Source organism: Sinocyclocheilus grahami, unplaced genomic scaffold (assembly GCF_001515645.1).
Source record: "Sinocyclocheilus grahami isolate Dianchi unplaced genomic scaffold, SAMN03320097.WGS_v1.1 scaffold192.1, whole genome shotgun sequence".
NCBI lineage: Eukaryota > Metazoa > Chordata > Actinopteri > Cypriniformes > Cyprinidae > Sinocyclocheilus > Sinocyclocheilus grahami.
Genome location: NW_015505371.1, coordinates 545,325 through 569,904, shown reverse-complemented (window position 1 = coordinate 569,904; position 24,580 = coordinate 545,325). Strand labels below are relative to the sequence as shown.

General features: G+C 36.2%; 2 protein-coding genes and 1 non-coding gene across 4 annotated transcripts; 2 read left to right on the top strand and 1 right to left on the bottom strand.

Annotated features, from left to right (window-relative positions):
- Positions 1-1,201: 1,201 nt before the first annotated feature.
- On the bottom strand, positions 1,202-1,273 carry trnaa-ugc (transfer RNA alanine (anticodon UGC)). Its single transcript has one exon. It is a non-coding gene; the product is annotated as a tRNA-Ala (tRNA).
- Positions 1,274-1,469: 196 nt separating this feature from the next.
- Positions 1,470-7,187, top strand: simc1 (SUMO interacting motifs containing 1). Its single transcript, XM_016285074.1, has 10 exons — positions 1,470-1,878; positions 2,777-4,063; positions 4,472-4,722; positions 4,900-4,969; positions 5,079-5,242; positions 5,341-5,433; positions 6,214-6,345; positions 6,499-6,655; positions 6,754-6,838; positions 6,957-7,187. Exons 1-10 carry the CDS (start codon positions 1,750-1,752, stop codon positions 7,178-7,180), a joined length of 2,592 nt encoding a protein of 863 aa, XP_016140560.1. The 5' UTR covers positions 1,470-1,749; the 3' UTR covers positions 7,181-7,187.
- A 2,438-nt stretch (positions 7,188-9,625) lies between these two features.
- Positions 9,626-23,732, top strand: cnot6b (CCR4-NOT transcription complex, subunit 6b). 2 transcript variants are annotated; one of them, XM_016285073.1, is made up of 12 exons: positions 9,626-9,795; positions 10,877-10,998; positions 11,112-11,298; positions 13,638-13,723; positions 13,806-13,910; positions 16,843-16,911; positions 17,010-17,167; positions 17,606-17,760; positions 17,879-18,033; positions 20,441-20,671; positions 21,705-21,907; positions 22,238-23,732. In XM_016285073.1, exons 2-12 carry the CDS (start codon positions 10,887-10,889, stop codon positions 22,448-22,450), a joined length of 1,674 nt encoding a protein of 557 aa, XP_016140559.1. In that variant the 5' UTR covers positions 9,626-9,795; positions 10,877-10,886; the 3' UTR covers positions 22,451-23,732. The 2 variants fall into 2 exon arrangements, with proteins under 2 accessions (XP_016140559.1, XP_016140558.1); XM_016285072.1 differs by having other exon boundaries at positions 20,438-20,671.
- The last annotated feature ends 848 nt before the right edge of the window (positions 23,733-24,580 follow it).

Genomic DNA, 24,580 nt, shown 5'->3' with positions numbered 1-24,580 from the left:
CTGAATGTTTATAGTGTAACTTGACCTCCTGATCTGGTAAACATCTTAGAATATAACCTGTCAAAGAGAACTGCAAACTGGCCAAAATACTTTCCAGAGAGAGAGAGAGAGAGAGAGAGAGAGAGAGAGAGAGAGAAGTATGAGCAAAGGATGCATTATTGCCTTGTTGTCCTGCTAATGATTTTGACCCGCAGGTCAAAGTGTGCAGCCTAGAGGGGCAGATGTGTTTGATGTATTTTTAGAAAGATGCACAAGGCAGGAAGTTTATCTGTGAATGGAAGTGTGTGTTCAAAAAGAGAGCGATCAAGAGGCACAAAAGACCAAGTGAAGTTTCTTGTCTCCAAGACAACCGAGATGCCTAAAGAAGAAATCCGCAATACAGATATTCATTGTGCACTCAAGACATGGGCCTCAACTTTGCTCTCACAAGGGACGGCACTGGAATTTCTTACTATGGTCACCTCTGACTAATACCACAAAAGATAGACTCCCAGTGAGTCACTCATCCTTCTGTTTAGAGAAAAGTATTGTATTTCACTGTTTAAAAGTATGGGATCAGTAAGACTTGTTTTTAAAAGAAATTAATAGTCCACGGACACATTTACCTAATCAAAAGTGACAGTAAGAACACGCTGTTCTTTTTAACATTATATTCATCAAAGAATCCTGAAAAAAATCCCGGTTTCCAAAAAATAAAAAAATAATAAAAAATGTTGAGCAGCACAATTGTTTTCAACATCGGATAATCTGTGGATCTAATAATAAGAAAAATGCTTCTTGAGCAGCAAATCAGCATATTAGAATGATTTCTGAAGACTGGCGTAACAAACAAATAAATAAATAAGCTGAAAATTCAGAACTGAAAGGAAGAAAATATATTTTAAAACATATTAAAATAGAAAAGTTATTTAAAATTGTAATATTTCACAGTATTGTAATAATATGTATAGTATTTTTGAACAAAAAAAATGCAGCCTTGGTAAACTATACACACACACACTAATTTGGCAGTACTTTAAATGTTGTTGGCTCTTAAAATAAATTGCTTGTGATGTTCCTTGCTTTTGGATAAATCTTTTGATAAAAGAATAAATATGTAAATGTTAATCGACAGCATGATATAGAAATCTACGTGATCTTCGACAACAGTCTGTTATATAACAAACAAACAAACAAACAAAAAAATAAAGTGTAAGAAAAATGGAGATGCCGGGGATTGAACCCGGGGCCTCATACATGCAAAGCATGCGCTCTACCACTGAGCTACATCCCCGTAGCCGACCTTCGAGAGACACATCCAATATATCGGCCAGACCAACCGACCGACGATAAAGCTCTGCAATCTACACACTTCGAAGCTCATAATCAGATGTAACTGTAATGTTGCTTTAACGGGAATCTATGGCTGCGTGCAGCTTAACTAAAAACACTCAGACGCAGACAAGGTACAAACCTATCGCTCTCAATCATAATCCAACACACTTCCGCATAAACCGACAACATTTCACTCGCGGAAGTTCCTTCGTCAAATCCTACAATAGTGAAACCAAACCATTTCCTCCTATGTGACTCTAGTATTGATATTTACCTCCGTGATTATTTGTTTTCAGAGAGACTTGTTTGAAAGAAATAGCTAAACAACAATAATTTCACGATTAATGTTCTCGCCTGGACGAACTCGTTGTTTGTTGTTCAAGACTGTGCTCTGTCAGCGCAAACATGATTAATGGGACAGGGTGAGGCAGGATTATGGAGGATGTTATTTGTGTCAGCTCGGGCAGCGACGACGACTCTGATTTAGAGGTTATAAGCAGTTATAATGAAGACAAAGAGGACGTAGTTCCGTTCATTCGAGCACAATGGCTCCCAGTCACACCTGTAAGTTTATTCGACTGTTTTCAAGCAGTTTGTCTGTACCAGACTCACAATGTTTTGCTTATTTTTTTTAGCCGCTTGCACTTTTATCAGTTTCTGTGCAGACCATGAGCACTTTCATGTGGTTTCCATATGCAAAAAGGCATATTTGTTTAGAGTGATGCGTAAACTTACTCTTGTTTCTAACCGCACGTGGTTTGTGCTTTTTATACATGACCTTAGCTGCAGGAGACGTTACGTCGAGTTATTTATCATTTAAAAAAGAGATTTTTATCGGTTTGCGGAACACAACAACCTTCAAGAACAAAACTAAAATTTATATAAATATTATTTAAATATTTAAATAAAATAAATGATGTTTTATTGTATGTTTATCGTATTTCATTTTAGATTTCAATTGAATTATTTTGATATCAAGGCAGTGTTTATCGATAAATTGACTGATGCGCGTTTAGAAGATTACGTTGCATTTTATTACGCACGCTCTGGAATAAGCGATTCTGATTGGCCAGTGGAGTTTAACTGACCGCTCATCCGGGAAACCATTGTTTCTCAGAGCTGCGCTCTTCACGGTCTGTGCAAATAAGCTACTAAAATAATTTCAACTTTAATCAGTATTTAATATCTATCTATTTATTTATTTGGCTACATAGCAGTGTAATAAGTGGGACAATGTACAGCAGTTGGCCATTGTTGCAAAATTACAGCCCCTTCAAGGAGGCTTGATAGCCTTGTTGTCAGTGCTATTATTTTGTTGTCAGTGCAATATTTTTGACATACTTGCCAACAGCCACCTGCTCTGTAGTTATCAATACTGGCATAAGCGTAGAAAAGTCTGTACCAATCTTTCACTGTATTACGTTTGGTTTCTCCCACTTTATTCATTATTTGTTTGTCTCAGGTCCTCATCGATATCACAGCCCACAACTTCACCCCTCCAAGGCGAAGACACTCAAGAAGAGATACATGCTCCTCCCTAGAAGTTATAGATCTGAGTGAAGACGATCCGCCTGATGATGTTGGTGTGCAGAAACCATCGGCAACTTTGCCATCAGTAGAAAGCAGAGGCAAGAAATTGCATGTAACACCGGCATCTTTTGGAAAAGCTCAAGAATCAAAATCTCAAACCTGTATTGGCAAAGATGTGGCTAATTCAGTGTGTTTTGTAGGAAGCAGTCTGCAGTCTGTTGCCTCTAAGTCACTCAGTCAGGAGAGCACTCTCACAGACGTGCTCCAAAGTACAGAAGATTATTTGCATGAGGACACAAATTGTAATTCAAGCTTGCCGTCTGAGCGGCTGAGCTGGGATAAGTCTTTGGAACATTGCAGTTCCAGTGATAAAAGTAAAAGTCCGTTCAAATGTGAATCTGAAATATTAAAGAACTCTATTGTAGATGTATCGCAGAACACTAAAGACACACAGCTTAGTACACCTGCTGTCTGCAGCATAGAAACAGACCAAGAAGACAATCTTGACTCATCACAGAAATGGGAAGACAGTGTTCTCTCTCCTTACAATCTTGACAGTCCATATTACTGTCCGAGTGAGGTAGATGCTTATATATTCTCGGATTCATCCATTAAGTCTGAAGATAATGATCATCCATTTACAACATACAACAGTCAACAGTCATTTCAAACCTCTGTGCTTCCTTCTGCTACTCATACTGCATCAGTGTCCAATGCACTTTTATTAAAAGAGGACGGTGAAACAATGAATAACGGTAAAAATGAGGACCTACATACTCAGGTTCATCCCGAGCCTTCGTACCCCTCCATACCTACCTCATCTAGGGCATCGCCCCCCTGGAGCCCTAAGTTTTCATCTAAACAGAGTAAACCCAACAGTCCCACTTCCACAGAGATTCTTGCCAGTGACACAGCAGCACATTCCCTTGATCTGTCTACACTGAGCTCACCAAGTAGCTCCTTCAGCCTCCTCATTTCGCAGCCCTCCTCGCCAAACCTTCCAGAGAGAACAGAGCAAAAGAGAAATGATTCAGATGCAGGTTCCCCAGAAAGCCCTCCCATCAGGCTTTGGGACACAAGCAGCGATGGCGACAATGAAAATGTGCTGGATAATATGGAGTCAGATCTTTCTGAAAACAATTCAGAAGATAGACAACATATCTGTCTGACTCAGTACAGACAATTTAGTCAGTGCATGAGTGGAACGGTTCCACACATGGTAAGACGTTTTGATATGCACATTGACATTTTAATAGATAGATTTAAAGGGATACTCCAAAATTCTGTCATCTACTTATGCTGTCACATTATATGTATATGACTTTTTTTCTTCAGATGAACATAAACACAAGTTTTTTAGAAAAATAATCCACGAGAAGAGAATTAAATTTTTGGGTGGAGTATCCGTTTAATAGACAAAATATTGATAATATGGTTGTTTCATATTGGTACTCTGTGTATTCATCATTTTAACATGAATCATACAGTCTTTTGTGTTTACCTCAGCCCTTAGGACCAGAATTGCTGCAAGACACACCCTTGGGTCTCACCCTGAACATGCCAGAAAATTTGTGAATATCCTATATTACGAAATAGATTTCAGTCAGTCAATTTCTGTTTTTAACAGGATGACGATGGGGAAGACGAACACTATGGTCCCGCTGAGCCTCTATGCCGTCAGAGCCTTAGCTTGGTCTACAGCACTATTGAGGAAAATTATCCAGAAGGCACTCTTCAGCTGCTGTCTGACTTCATTCAGCCTCGGTATTACCCACCAGTGGATATTACGATACACCTGCTCAGGGGGATTTTCTTAAACCCACAAAGCCCTGATGTTTTAGTCATAGAGGCCTATAACCTATTGATGAAGACTCAGAGGTGAGTGTGATCACAGCTGCAACTACTTGGTTTAAAACAGTTATGGGAGTATGAACAATTTAAGTTTACATGAAAAAGTCAAGTGTAAACCAGAGATGATGCCCAACTCCTCCAAAAATGATGTGTAAAACGTACTATTCATGTTTATTTTATAAGTTGTTTGTTTTATATGTTAAGATACCATCCTGTGGATGCTTCTACAGTCCCATGCGATTGGGAACTGATGAAGTCAGTTATGACAGAACAGGTATATACATTTAGCACTTTAAAAAAATAGCTTTAAGTAATGTTAAAAATATTATTAAGTAATGCTTTTATTTCTTCAACATTCTGTGCTTCATTATTCCTGTCTTAAGGATGACGCTAGGAGGTTGCGGACAGAGGTCCAGTACATGTTCCTGCAATATGTGTTGCAGGTTTTAGAAGATGATTTTCATTTTAAACGCAGGTCTCAGTGTCTTCATCACTCTGTTGCAAAGAAGATGCTTTCATGTGGCAATGAAACATTTGGGCAAGTCAAGTGAGTTATATTCTCTATTGTTGGAGCCGTTTTAATTTAAGTCCCTAATTTGCAATTGGTTTTGGCTTGGCATAATCCTTTGTGATTCTTGTTCTTAGGGATATAATAGTTTGGATGATGAATGCTGCTAAGGAGTCAGTGAACCACTCAAAAGATGTGGAATATCCAAAGAATGAGGACAACTATCTTAAGTATATGAAGTGATCATTTTTGTTATCATTATACACTACCGTTCAAAAGTTTGGGGTCAGTAAGATTATATATATTTTTTTAATTAAAGGGTTACTCCACCCCAAAATGAAAATGTTGTCGTTAATCACTTACCCCCGTGTCGTTCCAACACCGTAAAAGCTTTGTTCGCCTTTGGAACACAATTTAAGGTATTTTGGATGAAAACCGGGAGGCTTGTGATGTCCCATTGACTGCCAAGTAAATTACACTGTCAAGGTCCAGAAAAGTATGAAAGACATCGTAAAAATAGTTCATCTGCCATCAGTGGTTCAATATGAATTTTATGAAGCGACGAGAATACTTTTTGTACGCAAAGAAAACAAAAATAACGACTTTATTCAACAATTTGTCTCTTCCGCGTCACCGTAGCGCCATTTTGGAGAGTATCCACTGAACGCAAACTTTAAGCAGCAAAACTACTTTCATGATTGATAATATATTAGAAATGTTTCATCAGCATATTAGCTTTGCCATCGCAGGAATAAATTACATTTTAAAGTATATTAAAATAGAAAAAGAAAGTAATAATATTTTACTCTTCCTGTTTTTACTGTATTTTTGATCAAATAAATGCAGCCTTGATGGAAAAAAATCTTACCGACCCCAAACATTGAATGGTAATATAACATTACATTTCTAACAGTGATATATTTTTGCCGTGCAACAACAGTCTGTAAAAAACAGTTTGGATTGTCCTTTCTTTCTTAGCTAAATAGATACATTTACTTTATTTGTTACAGGATTGTGTTATCTCTTCAGAGGATGTTAACATTGGCCTTGGAGGTGGACAAGAACCCCAACTACAGTTCAGACAAACTCTCAGAAGAACTCTTCAGTTGTCTTAACAGAATGCATTCTAGCAGGCAGCTAAGGTAAAAAATAAAAACCCCATATCTAATCAGTCCTTGCACTATTTTACATATTGCAATCATTTGACCTTTACTGAATATTCTCTAAATGAAGAGTTTTTGCTGCTCTTTGTATTATAACAGTACATTTATGTACTTTCTCATTGTGTGTGCTAGACTCTTGTTGCTGAGGACTCTGGATAGCAAGCTGCTGAGATGCAAGTTGTTGAAGCTGCTGTTGGATGAGACTTGTTCTCAGAAGACATGCTTGCCCATGTCTCTAAACTTGCTGCTACACTACATCAAGAGCTCCACACTGGCCTCAGACCCCTCTGTAAAAGATCATTGCACTATTATATTACAAATTAGCATTTTGCATTGTTATTCTACATAACAGCTGAACTCGCATGCTTTCCCTGCATGGTGTGCCAGGATGGAGCAGAGAAGTGGAGAAAATGGGATGAACTCCTTCAGCTTCTGTGGATGCTGATTCTCAGTTATGAAGAAGTTGTGACCGGTAAACAAACCAGTGCTAACATCGCTTTTTCAGCTAATAAATAAGACATTTTAAGTGATCAAATATAGTCACCATTGTAGTTTTTTAATTTACCTTACTTTCAAACTCTGTTCCCCAGGTCATCTACACTTCCCCATCACAAAGCGTTTTGATAGGAGGCATGCTCCTATTTGGACATTGGATGATCAAGTGAAATGCTCAGATGTGCAAGAGGCAGTGGACACCTTCCTGTCACGTGCAGCCAACGATATCGGCCATGCTCTCTCCATGGAAATGCAGGATTTATTATCCCAACTACAAGAACACATAACTGACATGTCCAGCATTACTACAAGTCATTAAACATTTTATAATAACTTTATAAAATGTAAACTTTTATAAAAAATATTTTTTTAATAAATTATTTTTTTATACAATTTGTGTGTTTGTTTACTATGCAAACCGACCAAGAACAAATATTATTATTATTACGCTCTCCCCAATGAAATCCATCTCATCTACAGCAATATATAACTGACATCATTAAACCTTTAATAATAACTTTTTTAAATAAATGTATTTTTATATTATTATTACTATTATTATTTTACATTTCAGTCGCAGACATAAAATAATAGTCTAACAAAAACAGATGAATTCCGCACACTGCTATAGCCAGCAATTTATATTTTGATGCAACATTTTGGTCATGCATGATGCAACCTTCATCAGAAAATTATTTCAAATGTTGCATTAAAATGGTTTGCAAGCTATAGCAGTGTGTGGTATTTATTTTTGTTAAGACTATTTTGCTGTTATTTATTCCTGTGCACCTGCTTATATGATTTTCAATAAGTTGTGTGGAATTTCATTTATGTTTAGACTCGGAGGCGGACAGTAACTAAGTACATTTACTTGAGTATTGTACTTAAGTACACTTTTTGAGTATCTGTACTTTACTTGAGTATTATTTTTTCTGGAAACTTATGACTTTAACTTCACTACATTTGAAAGACAAATATTGTACTTTTCACTCCACTACATTTCTATCAAGGTCCTCGAAGTAGAAAGTCGTTACTATGTAGCAGCTTTGAAAGTCAGTGGCTGATTTGTTTCTTCTCTAGAACTAGTTTTTTCAGACAGTTTATCAGTAATCACTCTTGGGGCTACATTAAGTGATTTCCCAGCATTTTTTGAACACTGACCAGTTGCAAATGTGATATTTATTTACAACAATTCAATAATAAGAAGTTAATATTATGGTATGTATTAGACACAATATTGTCTGATTTTGCTAAATTGTGTACGTGAAATAAAAAGCCACAGAAGAACTGGTGTGTTTCTCCTAATAAAACACAAAAGGTGTTGGACTTGAAGCAGCACTGCACAGACTGTTCTGTGGCATCAAAGTACCGCGAGAGTGATTAGACAGCATTTTTTACATTTTCGTTTTGATGTCAAATAATGTCTTGCTGTTTTGTTTTTTTTTGTTAAAGCAGTGTTGCTGCTGTAAAGTTGTACAGCTACAGTTGTGTTGCTCTCTAAAACTTGACTTTCTTTTTTTCAGACAGTTTATCAGTAATCACTCTTGGGGCTACATTAAGTGATTTCCCAGCATTTTTTGAACACTGACCAGTTGCAAATGTGATATTTATTTACAACAATTCAATAATAAGAAGTTAATATTGCGGTATATATTAGACACAATATTTTCAGATTTTGCTAAATTGTGTACGTGAAAATATTACCTATAAAGCCACAGAAGAACTGGTGTGTTTCTCCTAATAAAACACAAAAGGTGTTGGACTTGAAGCAGCACTGCACAGACTGTTCTGTGGCATCAAAGTACCGTGAGAGTGATTAGACAGCATTTTTTACATTTTCGTTTTGATGTCAAATAATGTCTTGCTGTTTTGTTTTTTTTGTTAAAGCAGTGTTGCTGCTGTAAAGTTGTACAGCTACAGTTGTGTTGCTGGGTTTTAAAGCAGGTTTGATTTTTTTTCTTTCTTATCACACGTATTTACAGGATTTCACTGTCCACTCTGTTCAAATGTGGATGAATGGCTACACATAGATGTGTGCACACACTGTCAGAGCTGTGTGAGATCACTACCATACTGCTTTTGTGGGGGTGGGTAGGGGTGTTCATTTTTTTTCCCCAAAGGTTTTTAACATTCTAAAAGCTCTTTATTCCAAAGATACTACAAGCTAGTCAGTGTATTCAGCAGGTGTAATGTATTCTAAGTTGCTTCAGAAGTATTGCAAGTATTACGTACAACAATAAAACAGTGCATTGACATAAAAAAAGGGAAATTTACTTTTGGTACCTAAGTATTTCTGTACTTTTACTTAAGAAAAAAGTCTTTACAACTTTTACTTGTAATGTAGTAATATTTGACAAGCAGTATCTGTACTTTCACTAAAGTAATGGAGTTGAGTACTTTGTCCTCCTCTGTTTAGACTTAAATAATAAAATAATTAAAAAAGCTTTATATTGTTTTGTGTGCAAAAAAAGTTTAGTTCACCCAAAGACGGAGTACCCAAATCATAATTTTTTCATCCCTTAACAGTAAGTAAATGAAGACTCCCCCCCCCTGCTCATTCACTGCAAATTATCTACATCAATAACATACACATCCAGAACATGTTCCATCCAAAACTTATAGACAACATTAAGAATGAAATGGTAGAAGAAGACTGCGTCTCAAATTCGAACGAGCTGCATACCAAGACAACATTTCTGAGCACCACAGATGCGTTCTGTGTAGACAGCTCTCTAGGGTTTGAGACTGGAACAGACAGCTCGACATGGGCACATGGACCCTTGTTTTGGAGAGCAGCACAACAGCTGCACAAAAACCTTCCGCCATGATGCTGCGCTGCCGCTGCTTCCCGTAGCTGCACAGCCGACACGAACGAATGAATTAACGCCGAAGTGAGACACACAGCTGACTTCAGGAGTTGTTATGCTATTGAAGGTAATTCTGAAATATTCTAAAGATTTCCTGCTGACATGAGTCCCCGTTTGGGGTTGTTTCCAAGTTAGCTATAGCTACACTAGTTAGCCTCTCTTTGTTCATATGCAGAGAATATTATATAAAATTGTTATTTTTTAAAACATGTGCACCGTATTTCCTAAATATTTTATTGAACACATATAAAAGTGTTAATTGAGATATAAATATTTTAGAAGGCTGCACCTTTAGCAGCCTGTGGCTAATGTTGATAGCATGTCAGGTTAACTTGATTTGGGTTACTTCTTCAGTAAACAGACGCAGTGGATGCTTATTACTTTTACATGTGTATGATTAACATGATATTTCATGTTATGTCACTTTGTGGAGGACGCGTTTTAAGTATTGATGAGTTTAATTGGGTCATTAGCATAGCACAGAGCTAGTTGTTTATTAGCTTGCGTGCTTTGTTGCATTTCTACTTTGTTTCCTTTGACATGCACAACATCGTATAAATAGGATAATTAAATATTATTAGACTTGTTTCTAGTCTAATTAGCGTTGTAGTGTGTGTGTAACGGGTGTGTTTAGGTCTTGAAAAGAGTTAACGTTAGTAGTTGTCAAGTTACGTTTGTTTTGACAGTTCCAGTTAGCAAGGTCATTTATCTGCCTGTTTATTTTTTACTTTTAATTATATGCTTGTTATATAAAGTAAGACATTTGGGAAAACATTTTTATGTTTTACATGGTTATGTATCTGTGGTCTCACTAAAATATTTAGCTGCAAAAACAGTTTTCAAAGTTGATAATAATAAGAAATGTCTTTAGACAAAATCAGCATATTAGAATGATTCATAGATTGATAGTTTTTGATTGCTTGCAAAACAGCAGCAACAATTTTTACACAACATCCGGCATATATAGACTATATGCTATATAGTCCTAGTATTCGCATATGCACTTTTTGCATATTATACTCAGAAAATAAACGGGTGTAAATTGTGTTCTTGTTTGGATTGTAAACAGGCTTTGAGATGTCTGAATCATGTCATGCAAATATTTTTGTCTCGTTATATAAATCTGATTAAGTATTTGTCCCTTACAGTGGTCTAGGGATGCCCACAGAGAAATATGACCCACCTGATTTCAGGCAGATGTACACTATCATGTCCAGTGAGGAGGCAAACAGTGGGAAAAAATCCATCTGGGATGGGCTTGAAATAATTGGTATGTCTCAAAGTAAACCCTCTGATAGAAATCTCAACTTCAGATCACTTCTGCAATGAAGTGAAACATATTAACAAAAGAGATATTTTTATTAATGTTTGTTGATGTCTCAGGTAATGTTCGGAGTCTCAGCTCGGGCCTTTGGTCGCTCACTCACCTCACTGCTCTGCATCTCAGTGACAACTCCCTGTCACGCATTCCACCTGAAATTGCCAAGCTGCACAACCTTGTGTTCTTGAACCTTTCATCCAATAAGGTCAGGAGCCTGCCAGCAGAACTTGGCAACATGGTGTCTCTCAGGTGAGCTACTTGGAGCAAAAGCTGCGTTATTCTTTCCATGGATCGTTTGTTCCCTTTAATGTGTTTACAATACAGGGAAAAAGTTCCTTATAGGGGTCATATGATGTTGCTAAAAAGAACAGTATTTTGTGTATTTGGTGTAATGAAATGTGTTTAGGCGGTTTAAGGTTCAAAAAACACATTATTTTCCACATACTGTACATCAGAGTTCCTCAATGTGTTTTCGCCGAGGGCCGAATTCTGCCAACAATACCCAGCCAAGGGCCACTGACATCTATCTATCTATAATTGTTATTATTACAATTATTATATTATTGGTTATATTGGGTCACAAGATAAATATTCAGATTTTTCCCCAGTATGTTTTATTCAAAAAATTATTAAAATTTTTGCATTTAGATACAGAAGAACTTTGCCTGTTGAATATTAAAAACAAATGAACAAACAAAAAGTCTGGATCTCCATGTCTGCCATGCAAATCAACTGTTCCTGCTCATTCCCAGACTGCATCTCTTCTCTCCACTTTCCCTAATTGCAGATTCAATTATTAGATTTGTCAGTATTAATATTTTTAGACTTAGATTTTTTTGGGGGGGATCAAACTGTAACTCCGTGTGTCCCAACCAGACACGACGCGATAAAAAGTATCTTTTCCTTGTCGTTTTTGTCCTAACCACCAGCGACACGTGACGATAAGCGATATGGGATTCTATTTTAGGAACGGTTTTTATTTTCTGACGTCGCGGCAGGAACAACATACAAAATATGACAGTGATAATCTCTAGTAATGATTATGTGCTTTATTCAATGTTAAAAGTGTCTTATGTGAATTTGAATATTATTTTGCGTTATCTTTATAGCCATAGTGAAAGCAACAATAGATATTTTACCTCAGATCTTGAAAATAAATTAAAGCAAACTTGTACGTTACAACTGTGAACTCACTGCGAACCACGTGTATTCCATAACAAAGATATCAGTCACTCGCTCACTCACTCAAAACTGTTCAGTCCATTCACATTTGAATCATATATTTTCCGTGTTCACTTTTCTTTTCTACACACTCACCATGTTTTTGCTGTCACATCTTGTCTACACTGGACGCGACAAAGCATTGCAAATCATTTGAACGTTGTGTCAGTACGTTATAAATCGAACGAGTCAGTAGTTTACTGTCGGGGATTTCTCGTGTTGTGCCGTATCCAAGACAGCATCACTGATTATAACGAGTTCTTGTATTTTATAGTTGCGCCACTCGTGTCCGGTGTAGACACGATGTAAGTTAATGTAGCTTTCTGATGCTGCGTTTGAATTTTCATGTCACATTATTTGAAATTAGCGCGGGCCAAACTTTTTTCTCTCACGGGCCGGATGTGGCCCGTGGGCCGCCTATTGAGGAACCCTGCTGTACATTATTGTTTCTCCTCTATGCCCCGCATTTCTGAAACGTGTAGAGTTTTACAAAGCTCATCGGTCTGAAAAGTGAGGTGTGCTCTGATTGGCCAGCTATCCAGTGCATTGTGATTGGCTGAATACCTCAAGCATGTGATGGAAATGTTACGTCCCTTACCATACTGTGATGCCATGTCCCGGCGCGATGAGACAAAACCAATTATAAACGAGGCATTTGTTGCATCCAGTGGGGACATAAATACGGATTATAATGACTTATGCTGTCTTTTTACGTGTTGTTGCATCGCACCGCATAAACATAAAACCATGTCTGCATTTGTGATTGGAGAAATGACAAACAACAAGCGACAAAAGCAACAAACTCGCGTTTGAATCATCAGTGGCAAATTCTTTAAATATGAATATGTACTTAAAGACTGTGAGTCAGAACAGCCGGCATTGTAGTCTACTCTCCCAGGATCAGGAAACAGTCCTCCATAAAATGCGCTGCACACATCTGAATATTTGGTTTGAACTGTTCTGGAACAGTGTTGTAAATACAACTTAACCACTGATTTCTAGTCATGTCCTCTTTTAGAAGACCAAACAAAGTAGTTTCGCTTTCGCAGCGCAACACACAGCATCTTCACAACATGGTGGCAGCGGTGGCAGCAACAATAAAGTTACACCTTCTTTCTTTGCGTGAACATTTGGGTAAAAATAGGTGTTTATTAGTTCATGTTAGCTAATTCAGTAATGTTGACAAATGTGAACATTATTGTAAATGTTAACAATGATTTTAAAAAAGTCCTTATTCAGTCATCACAAATGACATGAAAATTGTGATAATACATTGGTCAAGATTTTACTGAAAAGTTTTATTTATTTATTTAAAGCACACCGCTGGTATATTGTTAGTTTTTACTTTTGTTTCATGGTTTCCACAGGGAACTACTTTTAAATAACAACCAGTTGCGGGTTCTGCCATTCGAATTGGGGAAATTGTTTCAGTTACAAACACTGGGGTTGAAAGGTGAGTGGTCATTGTTCTGGTGATTGACATTCTCACTGTGTAGAGAATGTTTCCTACTGATTGTTTGTATGTGTCTCTGCAGGCAATCCACTCACTCAAGAAATTATGACTCTCTACCAGGAGCCAGATGGTACCCGGCGACTGCTGAACTACCTTTTGGACAATCTTGCTGGTGCTATCAAGCGCAGTAGGTGTCACAGGCTAATTAACTGTTTAGGATATGTATAATTTTTTAAATGTTTTTTGCTATAGTGTTATGGACTGTTGTCCAAGGTTAATAATATTCACTGTTAGTGCTGCGCGATCTATCAAGTATTCACAGTATGTTGACGAAGATTTTTTTTTGGTGATTTCATGTGAAATTTCCCAAGGACTGTGTCATTTGACACTTTTTTCGGGCAAGTGTGTTATAGAGGTTTTAAAGGGCCTGTGAAAGAATATAGATTTAAATTCAGAGAGACAAGATAGTCTGTGCATGACCTAATGTTTTATTAGTACCCAGAATGAGGTGAGATGAACATCACGGAGCGCTCGATACTCTCATTCAGTGTGTGTTTCATTCATACTCGAAGCCAGAGTGCGCTCTCACGCAAAAAGTGCAAGACGGACTCATATAGAAGTAATAACTTACAACGTACCAGGAAATCCCTAATATAGACAAAAGCGTCCAGCTATCACTGTATAATCTGAATAAAAGGCAAAAACCTTTGGAAACGTGAAGACATTAAACACACGATTGCGACAATATATGGTTTATTTGTGCTTTTTAAAATCATCTCCAGGTAATAAATAAAGTATATGAACAATTCAGTGCTAATTGACATAACATTTATTACAGTAGGCTACAGAAACTATTCTGCCTTATTATGTGATAAAAATGAAAAAAAAAAAAGTTTGTAGTACATTATCAAATCATTTATTGGTTATTGTCCAACAGTGTATCTGATTTCTTAGGCAATTAAAAGAAAGTAATAAGAGGTATATACTGTATGTATAATGTATATACAAGGCAGTGTGTGTATATATATATATATATATATATAATAATACAATTTCTGTCCCCCCTCACTTCTGAAATGATGGCTACTCCCCTATATATATATATATATATATATAGAGAGAGAGAGAGTTACGCCCCGTCTAGGGGTAAAGGACGCAACATGAAAAGAGAGAGAGGAAGCGGGGATTCTTTTGAGGGCTTTTAATGAAACCAAACAAAAAAAAAAACAATACAATTTCCTTCAATACAATCCTAAGAATTTCCTTCAGGAGTTGACCAGGCCAAAATAATAAACAGAACTTCCTTATTTTAGGACCTCTTTCCTAAACCCTAACCAAAATAAAAAGTACAAAATACACTAACCTAACTCCCTAACCAAAAACAGAGATCAAAAAGGTTACAATAAACAAAATGGCATCAAACTCCTTACTTTCTCCCAACCCTCTGTATTTACAATGATATACAACTATTTACAAGATCAGGCAAACAGAGTTAAAACGAGAATCCAAATCGACGTCATAACAAGCAATGGGGTCAAAAACCAAACAATTCCTAGCACTTAAAAAAAAATTTGTATCTATTTCAAAGATCAAACAATCCACACTCTAAACAATCAAAGTTCAACTAAGAGAACACACACAGCCAAAACCCAGCAACTCTCTCTCTCTCCCCCTCTCCTCTACTCTGCTCTGCTCTGGAGAAAGGAAGTGACATCAGGGCTTTTAAGGTGTGCCTAGTTTTGAATGCACCAATCCAGATGGGCCAATCATTAGCCTGCAGGAGCCAATCAGCATCATACCTGGACACAAACACTTTCAAAACAAAAGAGAGACAGAAACGAGAAAATACAAAACGAAGGGTTGTAAAACTATAAATATATATATATATATATATATATATATATACATACACACAGACATGTGAATATTCTTTCTATACAGCTAAGCCCTCCTTATGTGTATGTTCTTTATGAGAAAATGCTTATGCAATTTAGTTTATTGGGTTCATATTCTGGTCGCATCTGCTTGCTGGTATATAATATGCGTCATCAAATATTTTATAAAAAAAAAAAAGTGTAGTTTACAGCAGAAACGGTGACAAACGATTGTGACTCCTGGCACGAACTCTGGCAGCTGATACATACAAATGTATAATTAATAATAATAATAATAACAATAATAATAAATAACACACCTGTGGGAACTTGTTATTTAAAAACACCATCGCTCGCCACTGAGAACAGTGTAGTTTTTACCGAGCAAACAGCAGAAATGGCCGTGGCAGCTGCCAGAGGAAATCCAATCTGAGGATGCCACCGGAAGTGGCGCTGCGACCTGCCGCTGCCAGGATTTGCGCTTGCTCTCTCGTTGCATTTTTTTCAAGTTTTTGAAATGTGTATCTTGTGCTCATCAAGGCTGCATTTATTTGCATTTATTGTTATTATTTATAGATAAAAGTAAAAACATTAATATTTTGAACTATTATTGCAATTTAAAACAACAGTATTTTTATATATATTTTTTAAATTGTAAATTATTCCTGTGATGCAAAGCTGAATTTTCAGCCATTACTTCAGTCTTCAGTGTCACGTGATCCTTCAGAAATCATTCTAATATGCTGATTTGGTGGTCGAGAAACATTTATTATTATTGTTATCCATGTTGAAAACAGGATTCTGTCATGACTAGAAAGTTCAAAAGAACGTTTATGTGAAATAATTTTTTTGTAATAACATTATAAATGTTATAAATGTAATTACTGTCACTTTTGATCAATTTAATGTCTCTTTGCTGGAAAATAGTATTACATTTAATAATAGTAAAAAAAAACATTTGAATTGTAGTTTATGCATGATGTATAATGGTTTAATAAGTCAAATAATTTTATTTTGTTTCTGAGAATCAGTTAATCTGGGTGACTTTTTTTCTTCTTTTAAGATGTTTTAGTTTTGTGTAGTGCTAATTTGTTTTAAGTCTGTTTAGATTCACAATCGATTCTAAATTCAGCTAAATCAGTGTCAGTGTGGCTTTTTAAAAAATGTTTTATTAGAAAATATTACTTAAAATTGCACAGCTGATTCAAATTATTATCCTGAAATAAATATGCTTTGCCTTCTCAGTCCCAACAGAGCCACCTCCGTCCAGGTCCTGGATTGTGCTGCAGGAGCCTGAAAGGACAAGACCAACCGGTAGAAGGTTTTTTTTTTTTTTTTTTTAAATAGTGGAACATCATTCAAAATCGAAGGACTCTTTGCCTGATCCTTCTTTCTCCTCTTTGCTTCATCAGCCCTGTTAACTGTAATGTGCTACAATGTGCTGTGTGATAAGTACGCCACACGCCAGCTCTATGGCTACTGCCCATCCTGGGCCCTTAACTGGAGCTACAGGAAGAAGTCCATAATGCAGGAGATCCTCAGCTGCAATGCAGATATTATCAGCTTACAGGTAAAAATTATTTATGTAATCCTAAATTTCTAATGCAGCTGTACTAAAATTACGTAGCTTGTAGTTGCTCTTATTTAGTTTTACAGCAAAATGTGTAGTAAAATTACAATGTCTCAGACCAGCCAAAAATGCTAGTCAGTCTTAAAAGCTCTTCAGAATGCATCATAACTGAAATGCATTTAATGCAATTTTATATATATTTTTTAAATACTTATGTTTGTTTTACATAATGTTTGTTTTACATAATAAGCCACTGGTAACCTTCTGGTGTATTTGAGTATACCTGTCCTGATAGATTAAGTTCTCTCTTTGTGTTTTGTTTCTTTAAAGGTCATTCTTTTAGTTCAGTAATTCACAACAGGTAGCTCTGAATAGTCAATGCATGTATACCCCTACAGCACTTTGTCAGAGTCACTTAGTCTGCTGTGTCATACCCAGGAAGTGGAGACAGAGCAGTATTACAAATACTTCATTGTGGAGCTGAGTAAACAGGGATATGATGGATTCTTTAGCCCAAAATCCCGGGCCAGAACCATGTCTGAATCGGACAGGAAACATGTAGATGGATGTGCAATATTCTACAAGACTGAAAAGTGAGTAAAGTAACACTCAGGGGTTGAGAAGTGTCGTATCAGACTCTGTCTTAGAGGTTTGTTTCAGTGTTGTTTTGAATGAACACATGGAACCGGATTTTTTCTTCTTTGCTGTTAGGTTCAGCATGGTGCAGAAACACACAGTAGAGTTTAACCAGCTGGCTATGGCCAATTCAGAGGGCTCAGAGGCTATGCTGAATCGTGTCATGACCAAAGACAACATTGGAGTGGCTGTGCTGCTGGAGCTAAAGAAGGAGTTAATAGAGTTGTCACGTGAGTATCCGCACAATTCAGATTTTTTTTCCCACTGTGACATTATTTTCATGACATTTAAGCACACTCCTGCCCTTGTTCGTTTTAGCATAATGCAAAAATCTTATATTAATGGAATTTTAAAACATTGCCATTAATTTGTACTATAAAAAGATTATACAATAGTGTACACTAGTGTTTGTATTAAATTAAATAAATTAATATTTATTTATTTAGCAAGGACACATTAAACTGATAAAAAAAGTGACATTAAAGATTCTTTTTTGGGATTTTTTTTTTTCAAAATTTTTTCTTCTTTGCTGTTAGGTTCAGCATGGTGCAGAAACACACAGTAGAGTTTAACCAGCTGGCTATGGCCAATTCAGAGGGCTCAGAGGCTATGCTGAATCGTGTCATGACCAAAGACAACATTGGAGTGGCTGTGCTGCTGGAGCTAAAGAAGGAGTTAATAGAGTTGTCACGTGAGTATCCGCACAATTCTGATTTTTTTTCCCACTGTGACATTATTTTCATGACATTTAAGCACACTCCTGCCCTTGTTCGTTTTAGCATAATGCAAAAATCTTATATTAATGGAATTTTAAAACATTGCCATTAATGTGTACTATAAAAAGATTATACAATAGTGTACACTAGTGTTTGTATTAAATTAAATAAATTAATATTTATTTATTTAGCAAGGACACATTAAACTGATAAAAAACAGTGACATTAAAGATTATTTTTTGGGATTTTTTATAAAAAAAATTCTGCTTTCCACAAAAATATTGAACAGCACAACTGTTTTCAACCAAATCAGCATATTAGAATGATTTCTGAATAATCATGTGACATTGCTGAAATTCAGCTTTGCCATCACAGGAATAAATGACATAAAAATAATTGTAATGTTTCCAATATTACTGTTTTAGTAAGTGGTCGTGGTGAGCATAAGAGACATTTTTTCAAAAATGTACTTGCAGTTGATTCTGATGAAAATGCAGTTTAGATTTTACTGGATCTGAGTGCCGCTTTTAACACGGTAGATCACAGTATACTTTTGCCACGCCTTTAACATTGGGTAGGCATTAAGGATACGGTGGTTTGAGTCATACCTTAAATCCAGGACATTCTCAGTGGCTATTGGCCAGTTTTTCTCATCATCTGTTTCTCTTTCCTGTGGGGTTCCTCAAGGGTCCATTTTGGGGCCATTACTCTTTAATCTGTACATGCTTCTGCTTGGTAATATAATTAGGAAATATAAAATGTATTTTCATTTCTATGCTGATAATTCTCAGCTGTACATTCCATTAAAATCTAGACATTCTATGCAGCCTCTCATGGACTGTCTTGAGGATATTAAATGCTGGATGGCAAATAATAATAATAATAAACAAATATTGAAATAATAATAAACAGCTACTATCAATTGAGAATCATTTCCAGACTTAAATCGACACTTTCCTTTCAAGACTTGGAAAAAGTAATTCATGCATTTATCACATCACGACTGTTGTAATTCTTTATACCTTGGTCTTCCCCAATCGTCACTGGCACGTTTGCAGATGGTTCAGAATGCAGCGGTCAGACTGCTAACTAGTACAAAAAAAAACGTGATCATATCACTCCAATTTTAGCTTCTCTTCACTGATTTCCTGTCTTTTTTGGAATTCAGTTCAAAATTTTGTTGATTGTTTTTAAAGCTCTTAATGGACAAGCCCCATCTTACACCTCTGATCTTATTATTATTATTATTTTTCTAATTATTATTATTATTATTGTTGTTATTTTTCTTCTTCTTATTATTTATCTAAGTCCCTCAGATCTGTCAATAAAGCTCTTTTATATGTCCCACGGTCACAGCTTAAATTTAAAGGTGACAGAGCCTTTGCAGTCGCTGCTCCATGGTTATGGAATCAGTTGCCACCTGACATCAAGAGTGCTCCTTCTATTTCTGTCTTTAAATCTAGACTGAAGACACATCTTTACTCTATAGCCTTTCCTGATTATTAACTTATAGATGCATATAGCACTTTGGTCAGTGTAAGCTGAATTTAAATGAGCTCTATAAATAAAATGTACTTACTAAAAACATAGTACTGTATTTATTCAGTGAAGTTTACTGTATTGCAATGTAATTCTAATGAAATCTCCACTGATAATTTGAATTGCAAAATATAAAAAAAACATTCTGCATTTCAGTAATGTGTGTGTATCACAAATATAATGCTGCAAAAATGACAAAACATGCAAATGTAATTTCCTATTTTCCACACCATTTACAAACAGCTGTGTAATTTATTGTAATATATGTAATTTATAATATATTTCGCTACCCTAAGTGAAGGCTACATTATGCTCATCCAGTCAGATTTTAATTGAAAACAATGACTTTATAAAACTTTTTTTTTCTATTTTTCTACAGCAGGTAAGTCTATCCATGCTATGGAGAAACAGCTCTTTCTTGTGGCAAATGCTCACATGCATTGGGACCCAGAATATTCTGACGTGAAGCTGGTGCAGACCATGATGTTCCTGTCAGAGGTGAAGAATATCATAGACAAAGCCTCCCGTAGTCTGAAGCTCTCCTCCGTATCTGGAGAAACCAGCAGCATCCCTTTGGTGCTTTGTGCCGACCTCAACTCACTTCCTGACTCGGGTAAACCTTCTTAAAGCCAAAGACATGCAAAGTGTCTTGTTTTCTATTTTGTGTTGATAGAGGTGTTTTTTGTTGTGAGTTTAACAGGAATAACTACTTTCTTGCTCATTGTGAAATGCTCTTGGTTACCTCAGCAGTGGAATCCAGTCATAAAAATGGAATTTACAGTATAATTCTGATTGTCACAGAATTTGGCAAAATTTTGATTAAAATTAGGGCTGTACAGTTAATCGAATTTAAGTTATTAAATTGTTGAAGTTTTATGAATTCAATTGATTAGGTATGCAGACCAAAAAAACACAAAAAAAACAACTGATTTTTATTTTATTGATTTTTTATTGATTTTTTACATTTTGGTTAAATTGTGTAAGCTTCATAACAAATGCCTCGTTTGTAATGGGTTTTAATGTTTTGTCTCGTCGCTCCGGCCGGACACGGCATCAACAGTATGTGAGGGGCGTAACATTTCCGTCTCATGCTTGAGGTATTCGGCCAATCACAACACATTGGATAGCTGGCCAATCACAGCACACCTCACTTTTTCAGACCGATGAGCTTTGTAAAAATCGACGCGTTTCAAAAAGGTGGGGCATAGAGGAGAAACAATAATGTACAGTATGTGAAAAATAATGTGTTTTTTGAACTTTAAACCACATAAACACATTTCATTACACCAAATACACAAAATAATGTTCTTTTTAGCAGCATCATATGACCCCTATAAATTAATTAGACACATTTTTTGATTTACTAAACCTTTAATTTAATAATTAAAATGGAATCCTATAAAATTTTAATGGAAAAAAATTAGTTTTGAGAAAGAGGATTTTTGGAAGAATTAAAACTTTTTTAAATTTTTTGATCAAGCACTGATGAAACAAAATAAGGCCAATTACATTTATTAAAGTAAATCAGGTTGATTTTTTTAATATCATGTCGTCTTTGTACTATCTTTTAAGTAGTATTGTCTCAATTGCTGTACATACAGGCATGTTGGTCAGACATGTTTAATGAGTTTCAAATCTGATCGTAGGTGTTGTGGAGTACCTGAGCACAGGTGGGGTGGACTACACACACAAAGACTTCAAGGAGCTGCGCTACAGTGACAGTCTGACCAACTTCAACTGCAACGGCAAAAACGGCACATCTAACGGGAGGATCACGCATGGTTTCAAGCTGAAGAGTGTCTATGAGAACGTGCTTATGCCTTACACCAATTACACTTTTGACTTCAAGGTAAGTACATTGAGCTCAAAGTGACCGCCATTGTTTAGAGTTTACGACTAGCCATGTCAAATACTTTGGTACCAATACAATTTACAATAAAATCTAGTTATTATTTCTACATGATCAATAGTACCTATTTTTGTGTCTCAATCTCTTGGTCCAGTATTGCACTTTTTAGTTATGACCGAAAAAGTACTTGACATTGCAAACATGTCACATTGTGCTGTTGCTTGCTCTGCCGTGTACCGTAACATGACAGAAGAACGGCAGAAAGAATGAATTGTTTATTGTGATTCAACGATGCATGCTCACAACTCCCTTTTTTTAAACCCATTTTAGGGTGTCATTGACTACATCTTCTACTCCAGACCACAACTGAACGTGCTGGGCGTCCTCGGGTCTTTGGACACAAACTGGCTCCTGGAGAACAATATCAGTGGTTGCCCACACCCTCACATCCCCTCAGATCACTTCTCCCTGCTTGCACAACTGGAGTTGGTCCTGCATTATCCTCCCGTTCTCAATGGAGTCCACTTAGCTGGACACAGGTAGTGAGCCCTTTTGGCCACTGGTAGCGCTGCAGAGTCACAGTTCTTATAAGTAAAAAAACGATAAAACCTCTAAGCTATATATATATATGTATATGTATATATATATATAAAATATTCGTGTTTTTTCTCTCTCTCTACTATCTTTATTAATTTTTAGGGTCCAACATGTTTCTATTTGTCAGGGAGTTTTTTTTCTTCTATCTGTTAAGCTGTAGATCTTTTTTATTTTGTTGAATCATTTCCTCCCATAGGCTGATACATTATCATACTTTTAATTGTTGGGCATAGCTTGTGTGCATGAAATGTGTCCAAACTGTAAGAGGAGGGTAACTCACTTGGTCACACACTCAAAGGAATTGTAGACAATTTGAATTCCTTTTATGGTCAGACCTTAATACTAACAAACAGCCATTATTGCAATTCTGATCCTGCAAATAAGCATTAATCTTTTTTTCCTTTATGAATTCAGCCTCAATTTAAACATGTTCTTTAAAGTTAATTTTCCACTTGGACTTGCAGTTGAATTTCAGTTCATACACACTTGCGTAACTCGCCTTTGGACGAGTGACCAATGTGTTTTACAGACCAAACTCTAGTGCGGTGCTGAAACTCGCTTTACATCGGTGCTTCGGTGCCTCATCTCCTGATGTTTTTATTCTCCCATCAATGGTGCAATATTCAGAACATTTTAGACGTTCTAAGCGAGGGCACTGTTACGGAATGTTTTTTAACAAGCTTAGACAACATAAAAAAGCACTTATTTGTCTTTCTCCCTCTGGTGGGAGTTGGAGAGGTGTGAGCTTAATCGTGCTAAATGTAAACCAATTTATTTTAGATGTTTCGATTCAGCGGCACTGCTTTTTGCACACTTTTGTTTTAACCCGTTCAATGGAGGCATGCTCTCTTTGTTTCGTTGTACGACAGGCTATGTGAATAATTTAAACTGTGCTTGATCTCACTGTGGTTATAAACAGGAGGTTTTTATTAGAAAGGGAGGTTTTATATAAGAAGACTAACCAGGGAGTCTTTTAACCAGCGATTTCTCACTGTATTGGGTTGAAAAGGATTTCCCATACCTTTTCATCCTTTCAGTACACACATCCTGGAAAGATCTGTAGCACTGTTCTTAAGGCTAGTAATGTTCTGACCTAGCCTTAACCACCTTCTATATTGTATCAGAAAGGTCCTCCCAGGTCTTTGTTCAAAATTTTATCGAATATATATAAATGGACAGATTTAAGCTTGACCTGATTGTATATGAGCCACGTGCAAGAATGCTTTTTTTTTTTTTTAAAGGTTTTTTTTTTTTGGTACTAAGAATAAATTATGATCCAAATTCAGAAAATTAAGATTGTATTGTACATTTTTATCAAAATTAATCAAAACATACCAGCTTGTGTAAAAGACAAAGAGGTTGTTTCTGGTTCTCACTGCCATAATTTTGCACTCATTGCTCATTTTGCACTCTTTTTTTACTATAGTAATTTATTTTCTTTTGTAAATTTCAGAGTACATGCTTTTCTTGTCCTTCTAATCGTTCATCTCAAGCTATTATTTCAGCGTGTCTCGCTGTCGTATACATAAAGGGAGGGGAATCGCGAAGCTCCGTAACATGCTATCTGTCTATGTGAAGTCAAGTCAGTAACACTTCTGCCATTCCTAGATATCGTGCAACTGTGTATCTGTCTTGCACACTCTTCGGTGAGCAACTTCCCAACCACTGGTCTAAAAAAACAAAAAAGGATATTAAGTAGTTTCTTTTTAGATTGCGTTATGCTATCAATGTATCTTCATTTTTCTGAGGTCGAAGAGTATTTAGAAATCAGGTACTAAGAATGTTTTGATCTAGTTATCCGCATTTAATTCCAAATTTCTGAACATTTATAATTTTTGCAACACAGGACCAAACATTTTAAAGTCTGATACACTTAAAATTTCATATTCATATTAAATGGCCATAAACTTTCCTGTGTAGTGCCAGTTTGATGTGTTCTTCTGAAGCCAATTGCAAGAGTTACATTTTCCTCATATGGTACTTCCATGTGGGATTTTTATTTTTGAAACCATCTCCAAAATCTTTAGTTCGGAGCCTTTGGACCAAATTATCATCTCTATGATTTGCAAATGATGT

Bases quoted from the DNA above. Each gene is read 5' to 3' on its own strand.
- cnot6b (XM_016285072.1), top strand. From the start codon at position 10,887: ATGCCCACAGAGAAATATGACCCACCTGATTTCAGGCAGATGTACACT. The intron at 16,912-17,009 runs GTAGAAGGTTTT...TTGCTTCATCAG, and splicing joins TGAAAGGACAAGACCAACCG to CCCTGTTAACTGTAATGTGC. The intron at 18,034-20,437 runs GTGAGTATCCGC...ATTTTTCTACAG, and splicing joins GGAGTTAATAGAGTTGTCAC to CAGGTAAGTCTATCCATGCT.
- simc1 (XM_016285074.1), top strand. From the start codon at position 1,750: ATGGAGGATGTTATTTGTGTCAGCTCGGGCAGCGACGACGACTCTGAT. The intron at 4,723-4,899 runs GTGAGTGTGATC...TTATATGTTAAG, and splicing joins CTATTGATGAAGACTCAGAG to ATACCATCCTGTGGATGCTT. The intron at 5,243-5,340 runs GTGAGTTATATT...TCTTGTTCTTAG, and splicing joins GAAACATTTGGGCAAGTCAA to GGATATAATAGTTTGGATGA.